The 22,905-nt window shown below is 33.1% G+C and overlaps 4 protein-coding genes and 1 long non-coding RNA gene across 9 annotated transcripts; 2 read left to right on the forward strand and 3 right to left on the reverse strand.

Moving 5' to 3' along the window:
• Positions 1-2,425: 2,425 nt before the first annotated feature.
• Positions 2,426-3,734, forward strand: LOC105165563 (xyloglucan endotransglucosylase/hydrolase 2). The gene is made up of 3 exons (XM_011084619.3): positions 2,426-2,783; positions 2,877-3,070; positions 3,173-3,734. Exons 1-3 carry the CDS (start codon positions 2,493-2,495, stop codon positions 3,549-3,551), a joined length of 864 nt encoding a protein of 287 aa, XP_011082921.1. The 5' UTR covers positions 2,426-2,492; the 3' UTR covers positions 3,552-3,734.
• A 4,127-nt stretch (positions 3,735-7,861) lies between these two features.
• Positions 7,862-9,925, reverse strand: LOC105165562 (uncharacterized). Of its 2 annotated transcripts, XR_848093.3 has the most exons (3): positions 9,521-9,925; positions 9,343-9,390; positions 7,862-8,112 (listed from the first exon to the last, which is right to left on the reverse strand). It is a non-coding gene; the product is annotated as an uncharacterized LOC105165562 (long non-coding RNA). The 2 variants fall into 2 exon arrangements; XR_016063001.1 differs by lacking the exon at positions 9,343-9,390.
• A 5,702-nt stretch (positions 9,926-15,627) lies between these two features.
• LOC105165842 (Ribosomal protein L1p/L10e family) lies at positions 15,628-17,385 on the reverse strand. Its single transcript, XM_088876750.1, has one exon. It carries the CDS (start codon positions 17,315-17,317, stop codon positions 15,953-15,955), a length of 1,365 nt encoding a protein of 454 aa, XP_088732876.1. The 5' UTR covers positions 17,318-17,385; the 3' UTR covers positions 15,628-15,952.
• Positions 17,386-18,804: 1,419 nt separating this feature from the next.
• LOC105165561 (uncharacterized) lies at positions 18,805-20,018 on the forward strand. Of its 2 annotated transcripts, none has more exons than XM_011084617.3 (3): positions 18,805-19,333; positions 19,508-19,599; positions 19,723-20,018. In XM_011084617.3, exons 1-2 carry the CDS (start codon positions 18,935-18,937, stop codon positions 19,592-19,594), a joined length of 486 nt encoding a protein of 161 aa, XP_011082919.1. In that variant the 5' UTR covers positions 18,805-18,934; the 3' UTR covers positions 19,595-19,599; positions 19,723-20,018. The 2 variants fall into 2 exon arrangements, with proteins under 2 accessions (XP_011082919.1, XP_011082920.1); XM_011084618.3 differs by having other exon boundaries at positions 19,769-20,018.
• Positions 20,019-21,202: 1,184 nt separating this feature from the next.
• On the reverse strand, positions 21,203-22,905 carry PMD2 (Tropomyosin-like protein). 3 transcript variants are annotated; one of them, XM_088876703.1, is made up of 2 exons: positions 22,645-22,905; positions 21,203-22,414 (listed from the first exon to the last, which is right to left on the reverse strand). In XM_088876703.1, the coding sequence occupies exon 2, from the start codon at positions 22,403-22,405 to the stop codon at positions 21,530-21,532; it is 876 nt and encodes a 291-aa protein (XP_088732829.1). In that variant the 5' UTR covers positions 22,406-22,414; positions 22,645-22,905; the 3' UTR covers positions 21,203-21,529. The 3 variants fall into 3 exon arrangements, with proteins under 3 accessions (XP_088732829.1, XP_011082917.1, XP_011082918.1); XM_011084615.3 differs by having other exon boundaries at positions 22,735-22,904; XM_011084616.3 differs by having other exon boundaries at positions 22,559-22,728.

The raw sequence follows: 22,905 nt of genomic DNA on the forward strand, positions 1-22,905 counted from the left end.
ATGGACATTCCAAAATCATAGTTGATTTCTAATTGGTGCGATTTTTCTTTTTCTAACTATAATAATTAACTATAATGAAAAATCATACTTTTTTTGGTGGATGGTCGATCATTGTAATAAATTTTTATTTGTTTTATAGCGCTGTATGTTTTATTATTTAATTCTTAATGCATTTAATCAACTTTGAATAGCTAATTAATTTATAGAATGATATAATTAATTATTATAATTAAAAAAATAAAACATTAACGGTCTGTTTGAATCGAATAAAATACCACCAACCAAATCGTCGGTACCATCCTCCAAATTATGCCTCTTCACTGATTAGCAACAGCCCCCCGAAGCTCCAAAGATGGTAAGCATCATTACTTCAGACAAACAATCAAATAAATTAGGATATTTATATTTACAAATCCTAATTTATTATTTATTTATATAAATAACTTATAATTTTTCATGTAATTGCAGAAACTATCCCCATAGTCAAAAATACAGATAATTTCTATAATGTTATTATCATTTCTACAGAATGTAATTTTTCAAAAAAAATAAAGTTATTTGTATAAATGATGTTAAGTGGACATATATGTGTAATTTTTCAAAAAAACGAAGTGATTTGTGTGAATAAATCATAGATTTGGGAATGTAAATATAAATGTCGCAATATATAATAGTAGATCCTAGCAATTAATTTATATATTTACTATAGATAATGATTTACCAAAATAATTTAACCACTCATCAGATATATTTTCCAAAATATTTGTAAACGTCTTTTGCCGATGTTTCTTTGGTATCAAGCTAAAATTTTCGACATATAGGTCTGGCCCAAAAAAAATTTATTCAAAACACGTTTGATCACATTAGATCAAGGCTAAATTATAACAATTAGATTTACATAATTATAAATACCCTTTTATGATTTAAAAAATTAAAAATATTTTTTAATATTTAATAAAATTGTGTAATTTTTATAAAGAAGTTTGGAATTGTCAATGTTGATCTTGCTATATTTTTTTCTTTCTTTAGAAAAAAATTAAAAAAATATTTAAAATATCAATGAGGTGGATAAAAAAAATTAAAAAATATATCTAATTAGTCCATAAAAAATTAAATTTTTTTTAAAAAAAATAAAATTATAATTCATAGTCCACATGGGTATTTTAGTTAGTCCACTATTAAAATAGATTAAAATTTTAAAATGGATTGGGATAGCTGTTAGACAGCCAGCAAAATCGAAGGGTATTAATAATTTTCAAACAACAAGAAATATTTGTAATTATGTCAAATTTCAGCAGTGCTCGTTGTAAATTGCACAATAAGCATAATATATATCTATCATGTGTGATTCGTTACTCTCTTTAAATTGTGCACTAATTATATATAATAAATAGGGATAATTACACTCTCCTTCCTTAAGGTTTGATGTAATTACACATAGACCACCTATTTTTTTAAAAATTACATCTAGCACCCCAGATGTTGCTTCTATCTAACAAATAAGTTCCTCCATTAGTTAAAATCCGCCAAAAAAATTTTCCCTCGCTTTACTTGTCTAACTTATTATAGGTCAAATAAATTTTTTTCTAACTAAACTACTCTTGTAACATTGAAGTTACACCTCATTTCATGCATTAATGCGTGAAGACGTATGAGAGTAATTTGATCATAAAAATATTTATTTGACCTATAATAAATTAGTAATAAGTTAATTAGTGGTAAAACTAGATTTTTTTTTTTTTCAATTTTTTTGTTAATACCAGCAAATTTGATTAATTTTGATTGACGAATGGACTTATTTGTTAGATGGAAGAAAATCTCAAAGGTGTTAGATGTAATTACCCAAACTTCAAAGGGTTTATGTGTAACTACATCAAACTTTAGAGAGGAAAGTATAATTATTCCTAATTATAAATATAATGATTAGTCCAAAGTACCTGACTTAATTTTACGTCCATCAACTGGCATAAGTTGGGCGATTATGACTGGTTTCCTTGTGTTTGAATCTATAAATAAATAGCTATAAAAAGTTGAGCATTATTCCTTAAAACGGATACTTTAAATAGAAACCAAGTTGTTATTATTTAAAAATAATTAACATGGAAATATAATAGCAAACAAATGCATATATGTTTCTACTGGAAACACAAACACATTTACAGAAAAGTAAATCCACCACAAACATATATTCCCTGAATTTTCCCGTTTCGTGTTCGGTGGTCAGAATCTGCTCATGCATCTTCGCCAGGCCCCCAACCAAATTAAATAATAATTCCAGGACCCATTGGCCGCGTATAATTATTCTGTCTGCTGTTGTAGAATAGAGTCTTGGCCAGCTTCCACCTATTGCCATCCAGCTCACAAGTTCTCTGCATGATGAACTAAGTTCCTCCTGCCCGCACTCCCTCTATATATACTGAGGGTTTCATGCATAATCAACACCAAATTCAAGAATTAATCACTTCTCACCTCTGCGTCGAATTACCGGGAAAATGGGCGTCTTTTCTAATCCAAAATTTGCAGCAAATTCAGTGCTGCTCTCAGCTGTTGTGGTCTTGGCCAGTTTCGCAGCACCTTCGGCGGGAAATTTCTACAGGGACGCTGAAATTACGTGGGGAGACGGCCGTGCCAAGATACTCGAAGGCGGACGGGGCCTGTCCCTGTCGCTGGACCAGTATTCGGGTTCTGGATTTCAGTCCAAGAATGAGTATTTGTTTGGAAGATTCGATTTGCAACTCAAGCTTGTCCCTGGAAACTCTGCTGGAACTGTCACCACATTTTTCGTGAGTTTCTTTCTTTTAATTGTAATTAACTCTCAAATTCATCTATATAAACAATTGGTTTCTCAAGTAGTATTTCTTTCTTTGTATGCGCAGTTATCATCTCAAGGAGAAGGACACGACGAAATCGACTTTGAGTTTCTGGGCAATGTGAGTGGAGAGCCGTACACTGTGCACACAAACGTTTATGCGGGAGGCAAAGGAGACAAGGAACAGCAGTTCCATCTCTGGTTCGATCCAACTGCAGCATTCCACACCTACTCAATCGTCTGGCATCCTCAACGCATCATGTAATTCTCACATAACTCACCTTCATCCACTATTCTCATTTTCCATTCACTAAAGTAGTTCATATAATAAATCAGCTTCTTAACTTTTGGTTCAAATTTCAGATTCTTGGTCGACAACAGTCCCATCAGAGTATTCAACAACCACAAGTCCATCGGGATCCCATTCCCCACGAGCCAGCCCATGAGAGTACACTGCAGCCTGTGGAACGCAGATGACTGGGCAACACAGGGCGGGCGGGTCAAGACGGACTGGACCAAGGCTCCATTTGTGACCTACTACAGGAATTTCAAGATCGACGGGTGCCCCGTAGGAACATCAGGCGGCTCATGTGGCTTTCAATCTCAGACTCAGGAGCTGGACGCTAAGGGCAGAAACAGAATGAGATGGGTTCAACAGAAACACATGATCTACAACTACTGCGCTGATGTTCGGAGGTTTCCTCAGGGAAGTTCTGCTGAGTGCAAGCGTTCCAGGTTCTGATCAGTGAACGGGATCATGAATTCTTTTGTTAAGTATGTGATACATGCGTGTTGTTCGAGTTTGTATTATTCATAATTATCATTTGTTGTTCTATTTATTCTATGTAGTAAATGTCTGGGTTGAAATCATGTGAGAATAAACATTGCAGAATAAAATATAGTGTTTCATCGTTTATAGATTAAAGTTTCCGATTAATAGGTTTTTACAGTATATTAGTGTCGGAAAAAATGCAAGCAACCCCTTGTGATATCGCAAATAAGCAAATTACCCCTTTATAAAAAAACAAATAGCGATTTACCTCCTTATATTTTTTAAAATACCACAATTTACCCCGCTATGATTTTTAAAATAAAGCAATTTACCTCCCTGTATAAGGAGGTAAATTGCTTCATTTTAAAAAGTATAGGGGGTAAATTGCTATAATTTTTTTATAAGAGGATAATGTGTTTATTTGCAATATCATAGGGGGATAAATTACCATTCACCCTATTAGTGTCAATTCAGTTCATTTGTGGTAAGTCTTCACTCTTTAATTTCTTTACCTCTTCTTTAATCTGAAATGTACGAAATGAAAAGAACCATAAATGTAAAAACATGTGAAAGCTGATCAATGATCAGTGTTATATATGGAACATTGCTTGAGAAAGTATAATTATATACTAAATATAAAAGAATATTTTTAAGGATAAACTACATTGACACTCTTTCATATTAGACCAAAATACACAAACACCTCTTATCTTTTGAAAAATTATAAACAACACCCCTTGAGGTTATAGTTATAATTATAAGTACACCCCCTAGTCAAATGCAAAACTTGCACACACAGTCCCTGAAAACCGTTACACTATCACCTTGTGAAGGGTGAAGCTGTGATTTTGCAAAAGACATTGGGTGTTTGTATCAGTCATAATTATAAATATTCCTCATTTTTTGATAAATTACAAATAGCCCCTTAAAATTAATAATTATCTAACAAATATTCCTCTAAAATGGATTATCATAATTAAGAGAGTATCTGTTAGACAAACGTTAATTTCAAAATATACTAATAATTTTTTAAATACGAACGATATTTATAATTATGATAAATATTAGAAAATCTCATTATAATTTAGTCCATAACTTAATTATATTTTTTAATTTAAAAAAGTACGAATCAATTATTTATTTTGTGATACCCGTTGCTTAGACTGCACCAAAAAGAAGCATTTTAGGACTTCCTTTCCTTAATTCCACTTTGAGGCTTTTCATTTCATTTATTTCATTCGCAAACATGACTTTTTCAGAAGCCTATATAATATTCCATGCCTCTTTATATGAAAAAAAAAAAAAAAATACTTCAAATTTAAAAAAAGTGAAATAAAAATAAAAAAAAATTAAACAGTCCTTAGACTCGATGTTCTACAAAACACACTAAATCCCTGCTCGATCACTCTTGGCAGATGTGTTAATCAATAATCGAGCTGGACCATGTTAATATTTCTAGTTTAGTTGTAATAATTAAGACAATTTTGTAATGTTAATAATGTTTCCAATATATATATTACTAAGAATAATTGTCTGTACATCTGTCAATTGTCATCCCCCGACATCACAATTCGAGCAAGCTATCTGTGTTCAAGATTATTGAATGCCTAAGCATATGCATTTAATACATTTCAAGTCTAATAATCATGTGAAGAGGCTTTTCCAAATAATCGACTCCAATCTAATTCATAATATTGCAAGTGAAGAAGAATTATTGCTTATTCAGTGTTATTACCATAATCCTAGCACCAACTTAGTACGTTTGAAATCAAAGTTAATTGATAATTACGGTCTAACGTTGTCATATTCACAACGTGAATCTAAATTCTTGTCAAAACATTTTGTGTGGCTAAACAGTCGTCCTGACCTGTATTTTCATTACACATTATTAAATTTTAATTTTTTACGATAGTATATTAGCTATTTAAACGTTTGTAACATGATGAAGACACAATTGTTCTTGACGTATCTGTAGGATGTTACGTCGGCTTTCCCATTTGATCTACCGGAAAAGAAAAGGACGAACTCAATTTGGTTAAGTATTTATAAAGAACATAATTAGGTTAGATTTTACCCCCTCGAACGGCAGTCGATTGGCCATTACTGTTTGTAATTATAACTTTTACTTTTAAAAAAGGGACACATGTAAGTCATCTATACTAATATAAAAATAAATATATTTTTTGCTCACAGACGATGTTCTGTGACACTACTACATCAATTTTTTTATCGTATTAATAATCATTAAGTTGATTTTCTTTTCTTTCCCTCTTTCTTTTTATTTTTAAATATAATATATTAATTTATATATTTTATTTTTATTTATAATATATGTATTTAAAATATAAAAAATTATTTATTATACGTTCCAAAAAACAGCATACCACAAAAGCTAATACATAACTGGAGTATGTGATAGAAGATCTCCAACAGAGAACTCTATTATTGATATTACAAAGGTATATATATCTTCTTCTCATTTTTCCCCTCTCATTGCAAAAAATACAGTTTATCTTTTTGCTTATTATGTCATCACGTAAACCAAGGAAAATATTAATACACATATTTAATTAATTAGAAGTAAATGGTGGAAGGGTAGTTCTTTTATATTTAATGATAATACTTTTAATTTACAATAAACCACAGCTACTTTCTTTAAGATTTAACATAATTATATATATTCACTCATTTAATAAATTAAAAATACCCCCTTAAAATTCAAAAATAATTATATAGCCCCAATATAATGAGATAAAAATTACTAATTTACCTTAAAGATTTTTCTTTTAAAAAACTATAAAAAAAAAAATCTGAAGATGGGCAAAATAAATCATCAACATATTGGTTCATAAAAATATTTTAAAAAATTCTTAAAAATATATAAAATTTATAATTTATAATCCAAAATAGCATTATGATCCATTCACTACAATTTTGGTCAATCAATATAATAAGAGATGTAGAAGTATGTATTTCAATCTTTTCTTTTAATAAAAAAAGAAAAGAGGAAGAAGTACTTATAAGTTTTCTTCTTCCCAAATATTAAATATTAAAGTTTTTTTATTTCCCAGACCAAAGTCATCTAACCCAAAACTACTAGGATTGGGAATGTGGGTATAAATTCGTGCTATAACTCTCCATTTCCAAATCAAGATCCAGCATCAACACACAAGTTGAATTTTGCCAACCTGTATTAAATAGAAAATTCTTATCTAGGCCAAATTTGATCGGACCAAACTATTCACATTACAAGGATAATTATACTTGCTAACTATTCACATTGCAAGGATAATTATACTTGCTTTTGAACTGTACGTCAAATATAACACACCGGTCATGTAATTAGTTCAGATTTGATCCTTACAAACATTTCCCTAGAAGGTTTCCAACATACATGAGACAAGAGGCATCTGGAAAACACTGCTCCATCTTCACCAAGTTGACCAACACACCGTAGCATAAATTAAAAGATCCGAACAAAGACGTTCGATAAGAAGTGGATGTTGTCAGGAAAGAAGTCATTTCAACAATCCATCACCATTCATCGGCAACTCTAAAAGCTGTATAACTACTTCAGTCATTACGAGAAACCCTATCTCTATAGAGTTAGGCCATCATATGATTCTGTGAATAAAGATGTAACCTTGAAGAAGATATTGATTGTATCTCCAAGAAACAAAACATCAAGTATCAAACATGACTGTTCTTGGTGAGTTAAGAACCTTTGATGCCCGATACATCACACCCTTCCATTTTAACGAGATCCACACACGGTGTGATTTTCCATTCTCAGAGTGGGAAACCACCATCCCGTTTAAAAAGAAAAAGAGTGAGATACTTTAGGACTCAAAGAGTCACCGAGAATTGCCTTCCCAGTACTCGAGTCCCGAGATTCACCAAGAAATTCTTGCGCAAACACAGAGCTGGAACTCACCAAGAATCATCTTCTTGAGACTTAGAGTGAATCATCGGCAATTTTCTGTATGAAACACTTGTTTTGTCGCTTTCTTTATCATATTACAGCAAGAACCAACTGATAAAATGCGGTTCATTTTTTATCCATGAACTAATAAACCCATTACTCAAAGCACGGAAATGAATTGTCAGGTAAGAGTAGCCTCCAGCTATAAAGTCACCCTAAGTGTCACGTGAGCACCAGGGTCGAGCTCTATAAAGCATTCAGCAATAGAACCTTCTAACTTGTACATACTCACGTGCATCTTAGATAATCAGCGTTAGATGGACATGGAAACCATGCAAGTAAAGGAGTGAAACAAATATGAAATCAACCAACGAGATGTTTTAATAGCCAAAAACGCCAAAACAAGAAATTAGGTTCATGGTAATCCCACTATGGGAGTTATCGATATGTTACAATAGATCACATGCTTACCGGACCAATGGCTTCATTCCCCATCATCAATAAGAATATACTATTTGTCGATCTACATCTTGCTCTAAAGAACCAATTTACTCAAATGTAGTTGCTGAACAGCTCCAAACACCCGAGATCTTGCAGCCACTTCGAGGCCTGGACAAATAGGTTGACAGACAAGTAACATTAGGGCACCTTAATGTAATACGTAAATCAAAGATTATGTCTTGAAATACTGGTATAGGCTTCAAAATAACCTTACTTACATAATCAAGTATAAGAATCAAAGAAAAACAAGGCAAACCAATCTTTGCTGAATGTAAAATGATACTAAAATGTCGAGGAAGTAGATAAGGTAAATATAGGATTGATCTTGCAAGTCAGAGGTGTATTCACAGTGCAACTACTCATAAGGATAGAAGAACCTATGTTCATTATCTCTGTCGCAAATGTACGTCATGCACAAAAATGATTCGGGAACACGAACATCCCCTAGATACACGGAATCACCTTTCTTACGTCAGCAAAAATAGAAGAACAAGAACAATGAAATTATTTTCACGAATTAAAGTTAAAAGATCTCAACTTTATCCTGTATTTAAGTATTGGATCCACACTCCACAGACATCGGTTTTTCTCCGCATTTCATGAAAATAAGAAAAGTCTCATCTAACTTCAAGAGACTGCCTCAAATAACAGAGTAGAATGACGTTTGTGTTTCCCCAACACCTCAAGATTTCAACAACATTAAACATTGCCAAAATCTAAAACCATGGTCTAATGTCGAATTCCAAGTATATTAACTATTTATGTTTTGTGCTGCGAAGCAAACGGCACATTTTGCTTTTAATTCTCGAAAAGGTAATCTCATAAACAGTCAAATTCATGTAAATTTGCGAATCCACTTGTTAAAACTTGATAGACACATACCAACAGTCCTAACCTTCATCGGAAACTGCATGCATATCCCTATACTCTTATCATTGTACTCCAAGAACATTAGATTTTCATTTGTATGTAAGTATGCATGAATATGTCATTTCTCAAATACATCCCCGATCTGTAAAATCAGCACATCATGGGATATGATTCCAAATCAAGAAATCAGATGCTTAAGCAACTTAATTCATCACAAAAGAGTTGGAAACACAATCAAACAACATATTATATCTTCATACAATTGACCTGAAGAAAGACATTACTAAGAGAATTTCCCTTCACTGTTGTGGAGGGAAATCCATCTTCCAAGAGGAAAATCTCCGAAAGAAGAAACAAACCACCCTAGAAATGAGACCATTTTATCAAAATAAACGCAAGAAAAATCCCATTAAAACAATGACAGAGGAAAGGAAAAACAACCAAAACAAGAAAAGAATGAAAGCAAACCAAGGAATAAAGCATGCATAGGTGCAAGAATCATAGGCATCCACCCACCTGCGTGAAGCAAAAAAAAAAAACACAAGTTACAAAGATCACCAAAAACCCATATCAAAATTATGAACAAAATAAAAAACAATAAATAAATAAACAAGAAAGACAACCTTAAGCTGCATAAAAATCTTACCTTGAGGAAACCCTCTGCTCCCAGAAAACTGAACAGCAAATGCCACAGCCATACCTATAAAAGAACTTTGCTGGTAGGAAAGCGCAGAAAAAGCCCTAATAGCTTGAAGGGTTGTGCGCTTGTTTGGCTTTTTTTACAGAGTAAGAAGAAAGGAGAGAAAAGTGAGGTGGTGCAAGCAGCAACAGTATTTGTCTAAAAGGATTTCCTGAGTAAGACAGCGTCTTTATACTCTTCTCTCTTTGTGCCAGCCAAACAGTGCACCCCCCCTTTTCTTCCACACTCACTCCTATCTGCAATAAATAAATATAAACAAATGTGTGTGTGTGTGTGTAAGGGATGAGAGAGAGAGAGAGAAAAGGTGCAGGTTACACGAACAACGAGGTTGAGGAAGGGGTAAAATGTGAAAAGCTGAACAACTTCAAACTGAGATTGAAGCCTTATTTGGTTTTATTCTTAATTTGTTTTTTTGTTGGGTATTATTATATTTACATATCTTCATTCATTTATTTACACAAATTATTATCATTTTTTTTATAATTCTATAAATCATTCCTAATACTTACAAGAGTAAGATAATTTATTTAATGATGCTAATATTTTTTTTGAAAAGTGTATGTGGAATTTTTCAAAATCAATGATAATTTATATAAATAATATTAATATTTTTTACGGGTATATATGTAATTTTTTAAAATACATTAACGATCTGTGTAAATAAATGATACGTCATGAATATGAATGTAATAATCCTTTTCTTTATTGTTTTAAAAAAAATAAATGCATTATAACCCCTTAAACTATATGTAATATTCATCCCCTTGATTTAATTATTGGAATAAAAATACACCAGCGCATGCTATATACATTTTTAATATATTTTAAATATTTTTCATATTAATTTAATCGCAAATTATCCGTTACGTAGAAGAAAATATATTCTTAATTGAAATATAAAAAGAGTAATTAATAACTTGAGTATTATCTATATTATATATAAAAAAAAAAAGCTTATTTTCATTCACAAATAATAGTTAGCGACATTAATTTTTTAAATTAACAAAAATATTCTTATAAATTTTCAACCACCTCTATTCAAATTTTTTTTTCTCATTTATAATATCTAAACTATCTATCTATATTAATATAAACGTTTCACTCACACCAAATTATTTTTGTGCCGATAATATCCCTAAATTAATTTTATTTTATTTTTTTAAATTGAATATGTTGGTTCATATATCTTATTCTTATTTATAATATATATACTATATATTAAAAAAAAAGTTATTTTAACTCACAAAAGAGCGATTACTTACACTGCAACATCAATTTTTGAATTTCCAAAAATATCTATTATATATTTTTCAATTACCCCTACTCAAATTCTTCTTTTTATCTATATATCTATATTATCTATCTATACTAATCTATATCTATATTTATACTTCTATACTAATAAAAAGAAAACTTCATTTTTACTCACAAATAGTGGTTATTTACACCGTGCTATTATATATATATTTTTTTATCTACACTCCTAATTAGATATTTTAAAAATGAATTATAATTAATTTTTTCCTTTTCTTTTTACAAAAGTGATACCGTTGTTTTAATACAACTACATCAATTTATTTATTGTGCCAAATAAGTTTTTTTTTCTTTTCTTTTTGTGAAATATGATTTGTTCGTTTATATGTTTTATTCTTATTTGTAATATATTTTAAATCGTTGGGAAAATTATTTATTATATGCACACAAGGACGGCATGCCACCGCAACTAATATAAAAAGAAAAGCCTCTCTTCAAGCGGCGGCTAAAGACACCACCGCAATAATTATTTGTGAAGTCAAAAATGCACTTCATGATAAAATAACTAACTTATTCAACTTTTCAAAATTTACATTGATTGATAAATTATTTTGTTTCTTTCTTTCTTTGTATTAATGTAATGTACTGATTTATATATTTTGCTTTTATTTATAGTATATTTTGAAACGTGAGTATATTTATTATATGCACGTAGAAACGGCGTGCCACAACAACTAGTATTTTAAAACGTAAATAATTATTTATTACATACACATAGAAATGACGTGCCATAACATCTAGTAGATTAAACAAAAATAAAAAATTAGTAGGATAGATACTAATCATGATGAATTTATTTTATTCATTTAAACTAAAAAAAGATGATAACAACTAACTTTTCAAATGCGACTCGGCTTTTCTTGACAAATGGATAAATATATTCAATTAACTTAGATAAAAGAAAAAATTAAAAATTAAAGAAATGTGCACATTTTCAAGAAAATATGAAATACACTTTGGTTTAATTTTTGTAAAAGATATATATTAGAAAATGGAGATGTAATTATTCATCTTATCTAAAAATACTTAGATTGAGTAGTTGCTAATTATTATTTTATTCATATATTATTTAATAAGTCTTTGAAGCTTCAACTATTTGAGCTGCTAATTACTTATATTAAAATTTATTTTTTAATTAAGATAGAAAATATTTGTGCTTTATTAAACATATACATTTACAAGGAATTTTGTCTAAATGTTTAGTCCAAATGGATTAAGTGAAATAATTATTAGTTTAGGAAAATAAATGAACATATGATACATAAGCAATATGTATATGAAAAATAGTGAAGGGGTCAAGTGTATTTAATCCAAAAAAAAAAAAAAGATTTTATAGGCAATATGTATAAAAATAATAATAATAAATACAAGAGTAATTCACAATCGAAGTTCTCAATTAATTTTTCCCACCTACTTTTCCAAGATAAATTTGGCATAATTTTATTAGGGTAATTGTATTTAGATCCGCTTTCAAAAATTCACCATTTATACCAACTCCCTTCTGTTAAAGTTTGAATAAAAATATTGATGTCAACAAAAAAATACATAAATTTTTTATTTCAGCGCTCATTCAACGTTCCTCTATAATTAATAATTTTAAACTTGTATAGGATAAATAAAATATATATAAAGTCAAAATCGTAATAAAATATTGTTCCCAAATCATAATCACTGGATACAAAGTAGTCATAAATGAATGAAAAGCCTATCTAAGGAGTGAAATTAATATCATTGTTGCATCTATTTTCTAAAAATATATTTTGTTCAAGTATTTTATCTGGTGCTCAAGAGATATATGCAATTCACGTGATCACCCTTATATAATAAAAAGTAAAAAAGTATCAGAAAATGACTAGTTTTTCTATCATAAACTACTACTTCTTGTTCAATGGATATGATTCAGGAATGATATTTTGCGACAAGATTGCACCCTTTTGACTTTATACGTAATAGATTTACCTCCTTATAAGTATAAAAATATATATAAATGTTAAACCGTGTGTAAAAATTAAAAAATATATGTAATTTTTTTGTTAGCGGCACCATTTGAACCCTAACGGAATTAGGGAGTCAAGTGTAAATAAATTTTACAAAGGAATGTAAGTGTAGTTATAATACATTTTTAGGGAAATACATAATTTCACATTTTTAGATGAAGTTCAAGTATAATTAACCCTTTTTATTATTTATTGTGAAAATATTCTATGTATATAATCCTCTCAAATTTGGAAATTTCATTTTACTTCAGATGACTTTCACATAATTAATTCGCATGATCCACCACTACGTAGTAATTACATTTGGCTTTTTTTCAAGTCTTAATTATATGAAGTATAATATATTTAGGTCTTGTTTAATTTATATGATCAGATATAATAAGACTATCGATCATGCATAATCACACGTTTAGTTTATAAAATAAGAGCTCAACATCAATATCGGGCGTGATCTAATTAACAATTCTTTTTTCGGGGGTAGTATATCATTTTCTAAGAGGTGGATACAATATTTCATCGATTAGTCTAAGGTAGGACTAAAAAATTTCTTTCGTATATGACCTTCCGCTTTTTTACTTTGGTTTTTTTTTACGAGTGAAATACATGCATACTTAAAAGAATATTTCAAATTATAATAAATTAATAAAAAATAGTACTTCATTTTTGTTTTTGGGCTTTTAAAAAAAATTGAGTTTTGATTAATTATTAAATTTCAAAAAGTAGAATTTTTGTCATACTTTTGTAAAAAAAAAAAAAAAAGAAAGAAAGAAAGAAAAACTGTAGAATTTTTGTAACTTTTTAAAAAATATTAAAAAGTTTCACTCTATTTTATTAAATGTCTATGTTGAGCTTCCTTTTCATATGAATGTAGAAAAAAAAATATATTCCACAAGAATATTATTTTAAAAAAGTTGTATTTCAATGAATATTGAGAGGTTTTTATCTTTTGTAATTATTCACAAGATACAATGTTAAAATTAAAATGACTTAAAAAATAATACCCCTAATGGTCGTTTTACATGTAATCATACTTTGTAATTCCTTCCACTAAACAAATATTACATTAGCACAAGAAATATCAAATATACAATACGTCGAATATTATATAACGATGATCGGGTTAATTATCATTTCATTTTTTTGCCCACATAATCCATCATGTCTAATTCTATCACATAAACCAAATGCAATCTTACTATATGATTAATTCAAATATGATCAAACCTGATTCAAGGCATAATTTCCCTGTGGAGCACACTGTTACATTGACGTGCAAGAGGGGAACTGAAGTGTTGCCTCATTAAAAGAAAATGGAATTGGATGAAGAAGAAATCTGTATCAGAACATGAGGTGGAAGGAAACTCTAGACTGCTTAGGAGAAAAACATTGCCACAAGCTGATGAAACCGTTAAACAAACCAAAAACTTTTAGTTCGAATTGAGTTTAGCTGCATCTAATGAGATCACTGGACTGGCATGTTCTGTTTATTGTATGACGATGAACAATCTTAAAGAGGGAAAATATGTAGTGATGTACTTGTCGTTTGATTTATTGTTATATAATTAGATCTTGTTCGAAGGAAAATTTTTCTCAGAATGAAGTTTTAAGGGAAGTGGTGGCTGTATGCGCGAGAAGCAACAAACTTATATGTAAGAGGGGAAAGAACGCAGCAGCCAAAGTATATCAACTCCAGTGAATATCCATTAACGGTCTAGGTGTTTCAGGTCCAACCAGATATGAATACACTTATCATGACGATTAGTATACAATTCAAAAATAAATTATTAATCACATAACAAATGACTAACTATGTTATTGATTTGGTACAGCAAAACTCGATGTACAGAAGACTTTTTCCAGGATAGATAAAAATGCATCCCAATTCTTGATTCAAAGTTGTTGGAAAAACTGCATATTCTCCCAACTAACACTAGCTTCTGTATCAAACTTTGCATTATGAAAACATGCAATGGCGAATTGAACAGCTTCCTAACCAGTAAGGCAACAAGATGCCTAGTCTCCATACTCCAGAATCTGGAAACGGCAAGAAGAAGAATCACCTTAATTGTCAGACAGTTATTGGATTGTTCTCACACAAACATACAGAACAAGGACTTATCTCCCTTCTCTGGGAAGATCGTTGCCATATAAGGGAAACAAGGAAGTAGTCTAAAAACGATGGATACAAGCAATCCCTGTCTCTGAATATGAGTATACGAAGATTGTTAAGAACATATTGAATTTAATAACAGGGATACATCATCAATCCTGAAAGGCAAATGCGTAAAAGGCTAAGGAACTATTGAAACATTCATAGTAATCCAGTAGGAGTCCATTTATGTAATGATGTTCAGAAAATGAAGTGTTTACTCGGCACAAAGACAATTAGCATGCATGAAGTAATGGCTGGGGATTGATCAGACAGGTATGAAGTGAAATAACATAGGTCTACAAATACTTTACAAGCAATCCATTAATCGCAACTTGTAGCATACCATCCAACAAAATGCCTACGATCACACTGAAAGTTTCCAATTATCTTCTCCCACCAAATGAAGGCGTGCAGAGAAATCAAAGCTATCAATAGTGTAGAGACAAGTGATTATTGATTGTCCAAAAGAGAAAAATTGGCAAGCATAGGTGGGGGTTCATCATGCAAATAAGCAGAATACAGTTATAAACGATAATGGAGGAAAGCCCGTATATTAAATTGTAAATATGAGTAACATTACTAACAGACAATGAGAGGAATAATAATCTGCATCCAAATCCAGAAATTCATTTTCATGATTGCAATTCGACTTTATAAAGTGAAGTCAAAGTTCTATAAATGACTCCATCAGGCACTAACACGGAAAACAGAAGATGATTCAACAACATAGCCTTAATGATAAAGTAATAAACTTATCTAAACAATCGAAATACTGGTACTTCTATTGTAACCAAAATTTTGTGGGTATTCAATGATCAAGAGCACACTTGTTGGAAGAGAATCCTCAGCAACCCATTCCTCAGTAACTCAGCACACTACATAAGTAGCCAGTCAAAAATATGCTGCTTATTTTGATCATTTTGCCGACACTTTCTTCTTGGGGTTTGCATCCTTCACCTTCGCAATCCTTTCGCTCCGCCTTTGCCTAAGCTCACTCTTTTTCTTCCCTTTCTTTCCACCAGATACCTCTCCCCCTGACACATCATCTTTCTTTACTTTTTCATCCCCACTCTTCTCAGATTTTGGCTTCTTCTTCACCCGCTTCTCCCCATTCAGTGTTCCTAAAACCTCTTTCTTCGCAGCTCTACCCTTGTTCCTTTTCTTCCCCACAGTTTCATTAGTACTTATATCCTCAACACCAATCCTCTCACTCTCATCCTTATCTTCCTCATCATCATCACTTTCCACCATCAAATTTCCTCTCATCTTCTGTCCCAAATCGTCATCATTATCCACACTCCTTACTTGCTCAATCTCATCAACATCATCACCGCTCTCCATATCCTCTCCAACATCCATGTAGCGAACCTCATGAATCCTCCCCTTCTTCTTCTTCCCACTTTTACCATCCTTCCTTCCACTTGTTTCCTTAACTTCTCCCTCACTGTCACTAATTTTAGCTACCTCAGCTCTCTTTTCTATCTCCTTCAACCCCTCAATTTTCAACTTCACGTCCGGCATTGCCTGGTAAATAGGCAATGCTACCGAGTCATAGAACTTCAAATGCAAACTCCTCACACCATCCCACTTCTTCGGCACCCTCTCAACTGCTCCCTTAATGGCATCAATCACATTCTCCACCACTTCATCTTTCTCCATCGCCACCTTACCGACCTTCATCACACAACATGTCCCAGTCCTCAAATACAGCAAAGCACTCCCTAAAGCCCTCTCTACTTGCAACTTCAAATTACTCTTACGCAAGTCCACCCCCAAAGGCAGCTTCTTTTTCTTGAAAAACTGCTTCCCTATCAACTTAGGCAACAAATGGACCACCCTTTTGTCGACCAAGAACAAGTCATAACTATCACAAAGCTTCCGCTTTGCCTCAAAGGGCTTGTAATTCGTCTTAAGCTTGGAAATCTTGATCACTTTCGAAATGGGTATGTTCTGGGATTTGATGAGTTTCTTGATTTCCTCCGAAGGAGGGGTAGTCGTTTGCGGCCTGTCGTCTATGATTAAGCAAATCTGAGAGCTGAGGTCCAAAATAGGGTGCGGAAGAGGGATCCTAAACGGGTTCGTGCGAGCGTTAGGGATTTTCTTCAGGGTGAGGTTGAGGTAGATGTAGTCATCTTGGGGAAGCAGCTGTAGCTTTTCCGTGGCTGAATGGGCTGCTTTGTATTTTAACAGCGCGTTCACGGCCGACTCTACGGTTGATGAGCTGACCCTAGAATCGACGGCAACGGCCGCGGCCGCAGGTGGTTGTGGTTTGGAAGCCATTAGGAGGCGAAGGCAGGTATGAGGAGAGGGAAGCGAAAGGGGCGGCTTAAGGGAGGTTTTAGGGAAGAGCTAAATGAGCTGTAATATTGGACCAATATTAATGGGCCTAGAATGTTCAAGAATAGGCCCAAACATTGTCCTAAATATTAGGCCTTTTGAAGTTTATATTTGGGCCTTAAGAGCTTCTTTTCTTCCACAAACAGTTAAAGTAAAAGAAAATTCAACAACATACTAATTATAAATAAAATTATTTCGTCGCCTAACTCGTAAATATTTAAATTTAATTTTTTTTTCTTTTAATCAATAAACTGAATTACCATTGCATAAAGCAACTCAGACAATCACATTTCAATTGATCATTAAATTACACGTCATGGATAACTTCTTAGTCACCTGTCTTGCTACCCATTTTGTGAATAAGTTTTGAGGCCTCGAATTCGTTGCAACCTCTAAGTTTGAAGTAAGTTTGATCGAACTGAAAACCTATACTATCAGACTCAATAAGATTTAAAATTTCGTTCTGACCCATGTAAATATTCAATAAATGTTAATTATAATTTATTTTAGAAATAATTATATTGAAGAAAAATTAAACATGTAGGATAATTTTATTGTGTTATTTTGCAAGACCCGCACCTTGACCAAGTCTCGAGGCCCACTGCAGTGAACCTATACTGAAAGATTTTCGATGAAATTGGACCTTTTCAACGAAAATAAACTAAACAAACACATTTTCAAAATCTCAAATTGTAGAATTAAAAATGCCAATTTTGAAATGGAAGCAAACGGAATAATCTCCCACAATGTCCATTGTCCATTGGTCCACCAATCAACTCAAACATTTTTGTCCATGTAATATCAAAATTATTATGTAAATGTTGTATGAGATAATTGTATTTACACAAAAAGTAAACAAATAATTCTATTTTTCCACCACTGACTAATTTTTATTTAAATTTCACTAATTTTAAACCTCACTGAAAATGAAAATACAGGACTCCTCACTTTAAGCAAATATGATATAGACCCAGCAGTAGCTGATGTACAATGTGTGACCTAATGGCCTCAATTCAAATTAATTGAGCAATGTCTCGACGGACTCTGATCAAATTAAGATTCTCTTTATTCAAAAATTTTAATCTGATGTGTTCTCTAACCGCGTCAACGAGAGTTTCAGCAGCACGTCTCTGACCGCATCAACCAGAGTTTCACCATAGCTGTCAAGAACTACATTTTTCATCTAAGTTGATCCAGATTTCTTACAATGACATAAACATCTATTTTGAACTCTAACCCCTTCAAGTACATATTCTAATTTCAATTTTTTTGTTCAACTACCTAATTTTCTCCATACCATGATATATGGCTGTTAGCCAATTTTAGTCTATGATGATATTAAGCATTTAAACAAAATATAGTATGATATGGATGTGATAGTGTCGCCTACCTTTCAAGCTCAACGTGCACGCCTCTTAATCCTTCTTTTTTGTGGTGATCATCCACTAACTCACATGATCTTCCCCTCCAGCTCCTGTAACTCTGGAGGCATACTTTAAATCTAGACTGAGGTCACAAATTAGTTTGAGCTAGAGAAGGGAACTGGATTTTGCAGTGGAAATGGATGGTTCTAAGAGTACAGTTTCCGAGGCAGAAGCTGAAACCATAACCGGTAGTGATGAAGGGAAAAAAGATGCTGCAGAGAGCAGCTCAGTGGAAGGGAAGATGGGAGAGGGGTTGGGTCAAATTCTTGAAGCTGGGACTCACCTGGACTCGGTTGTGAAGCCTTACGTAGAAGAATTCACTGAAGCTGCAAAATCCCTGCTGGAGAATGTAACTGAAGTGGGAAAAGAAGTTGAGAAGTTGGTTCTTGTGTCTGATCCATGGGCTCCTCTGAAGAAAATGGGAACTGAGGAGACATTGCCAACTTCAGAAAACGTTGGGGAATCGTCTGAGGATGTTAAGTCTGTGTCCAGGGAAGCTGCTGCAGACTCCAAAGAAGCAGAGATGCATTCTCGGGTATGGTGAATGGCAATGGCTTTTGGCCCATTGACAAAACTCTGTTTTTCATGTTATGCTTTGTTTGCATGTCAAATGCAGTTGTGATAATGAACGCTGCTGCTGCATTATTTTCTTGCAAGAATTTTGCAAATGCCAACTAACTGTTTTATCTTCATTTGAAACATGGGACAGCCATTTGTTGATGTGACAACAGCAACACAGGCTTCGTGGATGAACTGTTGCGGTTTGCTTGATGTTCTGCGACCTTCTGATCAGTGATTCTGGTAAGTGCTCATTCTTGCACAAAGTTAGCATTACCCTCTTTCTGCTTCATCCTAGTTCTGGTGAGGAACTATTGGACCACTTCAATTGAATAAATTTCACTAAATCAATACCTTTCTCATCAGAGGGCAGAAAATATATGCTCACTCTTTCTGGGTGTGTTCCTGGCAGAACATAGCAATGCTGAATGCTCAAACGTGCAGCACAGAACTCAACTTCAGAAGAATTTGTGTCAGAATTTTGTGTTAGCATATTCACCGCGATCATGTCAATTCTTGGATTTTTTAAAAGATTTAGTTGAAGAAATCTGTCGGGTTGTCTCATTTTTCAGATGTACAAGGTTTTTGCATATTTCAATCAGTGCCAGTCATGTATGCTTTTCTATGATGCTATCTATTTTTGCTTCTTTCTAATTTAGAAACTTGAATCCAACAGCCTAGTGAACTAACTCCCCTACTTCTATACTTCTTCTAACTTATGAACTTGGATCTAACACACTTGAAATAGTACATTACTACATTGGTAGTTACAAGTTTCAACAGATGATATCAATTTGTTCATTCTCATTTCCTGCTTATTAGGACCCAAATACTACATATTTCTATTATCAGTGTCCTATTTTCAGCTGTTTGTAAGCTAAAAGATTCCTGGAGAAAGCATACAGCAATGAGCCAAAAAAATATGGAAAGGCTTCATTCCAGATGCAACAAACACTAGAGCAGTCTTCAGATAGTACTAGGACGTCATGATCTCAAACTAAAGCATAAGTTTTTCTACTATAGTGGCTTAAAGAGATGCCAAGTATAAGACACTGACAACACCAGAAAACAGAATCCTTTATTCATGTCATATTGGACCTTAAACTAATTGCACATATCATATAAAGCTTCAATGGCTCCACTTTCCAACCCTCACCTAGAGTAGCTAAGCAATAATAAATTTACTAGTCAATATTACTCCTTACCTTAGGAGATGAGAAACAGACAAAAGACCAAGACTGAATGGAGGAACTCAGACCTAATAGAGAATCTACCATTCAAAAAATTTAGGTGCAACAAATATAACCGGAAAATCTCAAGTCAAAGAAAATGTAATATTTTTTGCATGCATCCAAATTACTCGATCTGCAGATCCATGCATTTCCATTCCATAACTGATTTGCTGAACAAGGTGTTATTCCAACTTAACATAACCAAACATCACAATTACAAAGCACATAAACATGCCAACTCAAAGACTTCAACCACAATCATTCTGCAGGTCAAAGCATCTTGCAAATGAAACTGTCATGAGCAGTACAAGATCTTAGAAACTCAAATTTCTCATGCATGATTGGCCAACAGGTCAAAGGAACCGGCAGTTTCTTACCACATTCGTCGGTTGTGTCAACTAATTTTCCAAAAAATGTTTGTCCTGCGTATCCACTTTAACACCATTTTTTCAAAACAAATAAAGTGATTAGCCTCGTTGCAAAGAACCTATTCATCATTTAAACCATAAGAAATGAGCAGCTTGCAAGTATTGTATTAAATCAGAAAGAGATCTTTCAAAAAATTTACATATGTAACGCATACAACCATGCTAGAGAACAGAGTACAATGCAAATGACCAAACTTAACATTCTATAAGAAACTACATAAAATACAACCACCTTGGGTTCTGAACAATATCTCAAAACATCATTAAAATATAGTGGAAGTATATACCTTCCGCATTCAACACATGAAGTTCTCCAAAGAAAATAATATGGAGTATTTCCTAACATTATTCCACAACAATGTAACCAAATATAGAGTGCTGTTGACTAAGATTACCAAACTTAATAGAGGAAAAAACCAAAAAACACCTTTGATCAAAACTGAAACTCCTCATCATTCGGTTAGAAAAGAAGTCCTCCTAACCTCTAAGTGCCTGCAAAGTCAAGTACCCAAATCAATGTTTCCTTGCAGCGTGTATGTAGCACGCAACTCCTGCAACAGCAACAGCAGCAACAGTTGAGCCCCCGACCACCAACCAATCCTTTTGTTTCAAACCCCCAATTAATCCCTTCTTTTCAGTCTCAATGGTAGCATCACCGTTAGCACCACCAACTGCTCTTTCCTTCATTTCAAACCCACTAATCACCTTCTCTTTCTCCTCCAAAATGCTTTCTAGACCACTAATTTCTTCCTTCATTTTCTCAATTGTCTTCTCCAACTCATTCTTCAGCTTCTCCAAACTCTTACTATTTTCCACTACCACTTCCAACTCCTCAACATTCTTCTTCAGATTCCGGATTTCCCTTTCCTTCCCATCCGATTCACCCCTCAAACTGTTTTCGACTCCCTCCAGTTTCTCAACCTTAGACAATAACAAGTCCCTCTCTTTCCCAATTGCTTCCAAGTTAACATTCTTCTCCTTCTCCCTCTCTTTCGCTCCTTCCAACTCCCTCTTCAAGTCCGATAATTCAACAGCTGATTCCTGTAAATCACTCATCGCCGACACCAAATCATGCTGCAGCCTCGACACCTCAGCTTCGAGCTCAGCTGCTCGAGCAGCGACCGCACCTAAGGCCTTATTTTCTGATTCTGCCTTCTCCACCTGCTTCTTCAAATCCACATTCGCTGTGCTCAATTCTTCCACAGAGGCCTCCAATTCCTGAATTTGCTTCTTATAGCCCTCATTTTCCTTAATGGTTATCCCATTTTCCCGCTCAAGATCAGCAATCATTTGGTGGAGCCCAGAAATTTTTGACGAAGTTTCATCTCCGGCAATATCCACCGTCCGATCATCGGAAACTTCTCCGTTGATTACTGTAGCATCGGCCATTTATATGTCCTACAACGTTCAAAACATGAAAACGAGAAAATAAGAAAGAATAATCATTTAACCAAAAACCAGAAACTTGTCGCTTGGGCTCAGATTTAACTCAAAATATCAAAACCGAACCAAAAGCAGAAGTAAAAGAACTTCGTATCCTACGTTTCTTAGCAGCCAAAGAGTGTGAAGAAACGGCCTGCGGTAAATTTAAATTCAACAACAGAGAATTAAGGGATTCGCTATATAACTTTGAGACTTTCTCCGTGGAAAACTGTCCTGAAATCCGATTCCCTGGGGAAGAAATAAGAAGGTGAGAATTACAAAAGAATTAAACCTACCTTGGTGCGGAAATGGGGGAGGATTGCGCAGAGATTCCAATGAAATTAGGGTTTGAGATTTTAGTGGGAGAAAGCGAAAACGACTTTTGGATTGAACGGCAATCAAGTGATTATGCGGAGCACGTGCCGAAAGGTGCGAATTCCACTTTTGGGCTGGGAAGATCACTTCAT

This window comes from Sesamum indicum, linkage group LG12, assembly GCF_026168435.1.
Source record: "Sesamum indicum cultivar Baizhima isolate 11 linkage group LG12, ASM2616843v1, whole genome shotgun sequence".
Classification (NCBI taxonomy): domain Eukaryota; kingdom Viridiplantae; phylum Streptophyta; class Magnoliopsida; order Lamiales; family Pedaliaceae; genus Sesamum; species Sesamum indicum.

Coding starts and splice junctions, on each gene's coding strand:
- LOC105165563 (XM_011084619.3), top strand. CDS start 2,493: ATGGGCGTCTTTTCTAATCCAAAATTTGCAGCAAATTCAGTGCTGCTC. Junction 2,784..2,876: donor GAACTGTCACCACATTTTTC/GTGAGTTTCTTT, acceptor TTGTATGCGCAG/TTATCATCTCAAGGAGAAGG. Junction 3,071..3,172: donor TGGCATCCTCAACGCATCAT/GTAATTCTCACA, acceptor TTCAAATTTCAG/ATTCTTGGTCGACAACAGTC.
- LOC105165561 (XM_011084617.3), top strand. CDS start 18,935: ATGGATGGTTCTAAGAGTACAGTTTCCGAGGCAGAAGCTGAAACCATA. Junction 19,334..19,507: donor AAGCAGAGATGCATTCTCGG/GTATGGTGAATG, acceptor AACATGGGACAG/CCATTTGTTGATGTGACAAC.
- LOC105165842 (XM_088876750.1), bottom strand. CDS start 17,317: ATGGCTTCCAAACCACAACCACCTGCGGCCGCGGCCGTTGCCGTCGAT.
- PMD2 (XM_088876703.1), bottom strand. CDS start 22,405: ATGGCCGATGCTACAGTAATCAACGGAGAAGTTTCCGATGATCGGACG.